This window comes from Poecilia latipinna, unplaced genomic scaffold, assembly GCF_001443285.1.
Source record: "Poecilia latipinna isolate Pla-1442-1.1 unplaced genomic scaffold, P_latipinna-1.0 Scaffold184, whole genome shotgun sequence".
Lineage (NCBI taxonomy): Eukaryota > Metazoa > Chordata > Actinopteri > Cyprinodontiformes > Poeciliidae > Poecilia > Poecilia latipinna.
This window is the reverse complement of record NW_015112800.1, coordinates 43,904-46,339: the sequence shown is the minus strand read 5'-3', so window position 1 is coordinate 46,339 and position 2,436 is coordinate 43,904. Positions and strand designations below refer to the sequence as shown.

The following is a 2,436-nucleotide window of genomic DNA, read 5'->3' as shown; positions in this document are numbered from 1 at the left end:
AAAAAAAATTGGCTGCCGGTACCTATTTAAATTGACTTTGGGACACTTTACATCAGCTCTGCATTGTAGCAAGTGAGAATCAGGATTCTTATGTGAATCTATCTTTTGGAACACAATTAAAATATATCATCTGTAAATATCGCCCATGATTTTCATATCAGGGCAGCTCCATAGAGAGAGTGACGAAAATATCCAGCTCATAAACAGCGGTGATGATTCAGCTTTTCTGTTTGCCTGCACTCACCTTCGTCCATAAGATTTCCAAAGGCGGCTTTCTTCTGATCTTGAAATGTGGGGACCTCTGAAAAGACAAAAATAAATAAAAAGGTCAAAAAACTGATAACTAAACAATTAAACAGGCATTTCAGTAACAAGACTCAGAAAGCAACATGGAGGGCAACAAATAAAACCGTAGGGATCTTAAAAGCAAAATGTATGTTTTAATTACTGCTCTGAATATGTTTTTGCTTTAACAATATGTCTTTTTTGGGTCCTTATACTCTAATGATTAATTATTAAATTTGTTGATTATTTCAATAATCAATTCATAACTATTAATCATTTCAGCCCTGAAAACTGGATACGTCTGTTTTTGTTCACTTCGAATTTAATCTTATTTTACATTCAAAATAAACTAAAAATTCAGGCCTTTTTTTTAAATAAACAATATAAAAAGATTTTTTTTTTTTTTGCATATTTTTGCCACTTTATGCCCATGGGTAATTTCCTATTTTAATGTGTCTCAAATACTTGTTTACATTTCTGTTTCATGCAACAAATATAAAATATATACACATTTATAGGAAAATAAAATGTGTATATATTTTATACACATTATTGTTTTGATTAATACAAATAATAGTTGATAAATTAACAGTGGCAGGACCAGATATTAAGCAGCAGAGCCGTTTCTGGGCTGCTGAGGGGAAGTCCATTGAGGACCAGCGTCTTCCTCTCAGGTGGAATCAGTTTGTGTTTTATGGCTGCTGTCTCCACCATGCCCACAGGCAGGCTGGTATCAGGAAGAACCCGTCCATTCGGCCCATTTAAGCAGACTGAAGAACGCTCAATAAATGCATTTAGGGCTTTTACCTGCTGCTAATGTAGCGCGTATCGCAGAGCGACTGCATAATCACTGGTCCTGCTGAGCTGGCTGCTGCTGCTGCTCATTCATATTTAATAGTGCAAATACAGCCACCGTCTTATCCTGAAACTGGGGTCCCTGCAGAGTCAGGATCAGAATATTCTGATTCTCTTTGGAGCCCAGTTAGACCAGAGAGCGGTTTGTTAACATAATAAGAACTCCTCTGGGAGGGAGCATGTTTAACGTCTTTATCCATCACCTAAGAAAATCCAGACAGAACAAAAACAGCAAAAGAAACTAGAAATGTGACTAACAAAACATTTAGACACATTTCTGTTAGCCGGATATTTATAAAAAACAAATATCCCCATCATATTGTTTACAAAAAATATATGGTAAACACGCAATCAATATCAGAAAATTGTTTATCCTCATAAACCTGCAAAATTCAACATGTTGTCCTTTTAAACATGCCCAACCCATAGGGGGCAGTGTAGCGCAAAGACAAAACCTGTCTCAGCCAATCGGATTGCTTCAAAATAACTTCCTATTGGCACAAAGAGGTTTATTTGTATGGATGGATATATAGGTTGACCTTCTCTCAAATAAAGTAATAAAAACATTGTGAATAATCAACGTTATTCAAAACAAGTACATGGATATTTTGGCGCGTTCTTTGTTTCAGACCGTTTTTATAAGTGGGACTGTAAATCTCTGCTTCCCCATAAACACGCAAACACAAATGTGGCGTTTTCTTGAATCTCCAATTGTTTTTTTATTGATATCAGACATTGCTCCAATTTTTTATATTCTTTCTGGATTATATCTCCCACAGTTCAGAAAACAAGCAATTGTGCTCCAACACCCGAGACGTAGTTTCTGTTTTCTACAGATTACTGACGTGATGAAAGACTTCAAACTGATCTAAAATGTCATTATGTGTGAACTGTCAACACAGAGGCCACCAGTTTCCCCATCACCACGTTTCATTTTGTTTCTGAAGCAAACAGGAAAAAGCTCAGGTGGACAGATGTTTGTTTTCCAAACAGCTTCGCCCTGCAGGACTGAATCCTGAACTTGGCATCAATATCCGACACAAACAAGACCAGAACCAGTGGAAAGTTGAAACGTTGCAACTTTTAAACCGCAAAGCAAAGTAATTTAGTAGCTCCGCTGCCTCTCAGGGAAAATTTAAACTTGATTTCATAATCTACAACAGAGAATTGGGGGTATATTAATTAAAAATAAAATAAAATGACAAGAATAAAGTCATAATATCGCAATAATAATACTATAATCATTTTTAGTGACATTAAACACTAAAATGTCATAAGGTCACAATATTTTGAGAA

The 2,436-nt window shown here is 35.7% G+C and overlaps 1 protein-coding gene across 2 annotated transcripts in view; it reads right to left on the bottom strand.

The window, feature by feature from the left end:
- siah1 (siah E3 ubiquitin protein ligase 1) overlaps nucleotides 1-2,436 on the bottom strand; it is a 36,145-nt gene that overhangs the window by 15,053 nt on the left and 18,656 nt on the right. For both annotated transcript variants that reach the window (XM_015030498.1, XM_015030496.1), the window contains exon 2: nucleotides 245-301. In XM_015030498.1, the coding sequence (XP_014885984.1) occupies nucleotides 245-254 (10 nt within the window). In that variant the 5' untranslated portion in view covers nucleotides 255-301. The remainder of the gene's footprint in view (nucleotides 1-244; nucleotides 302-2,436) is intronic.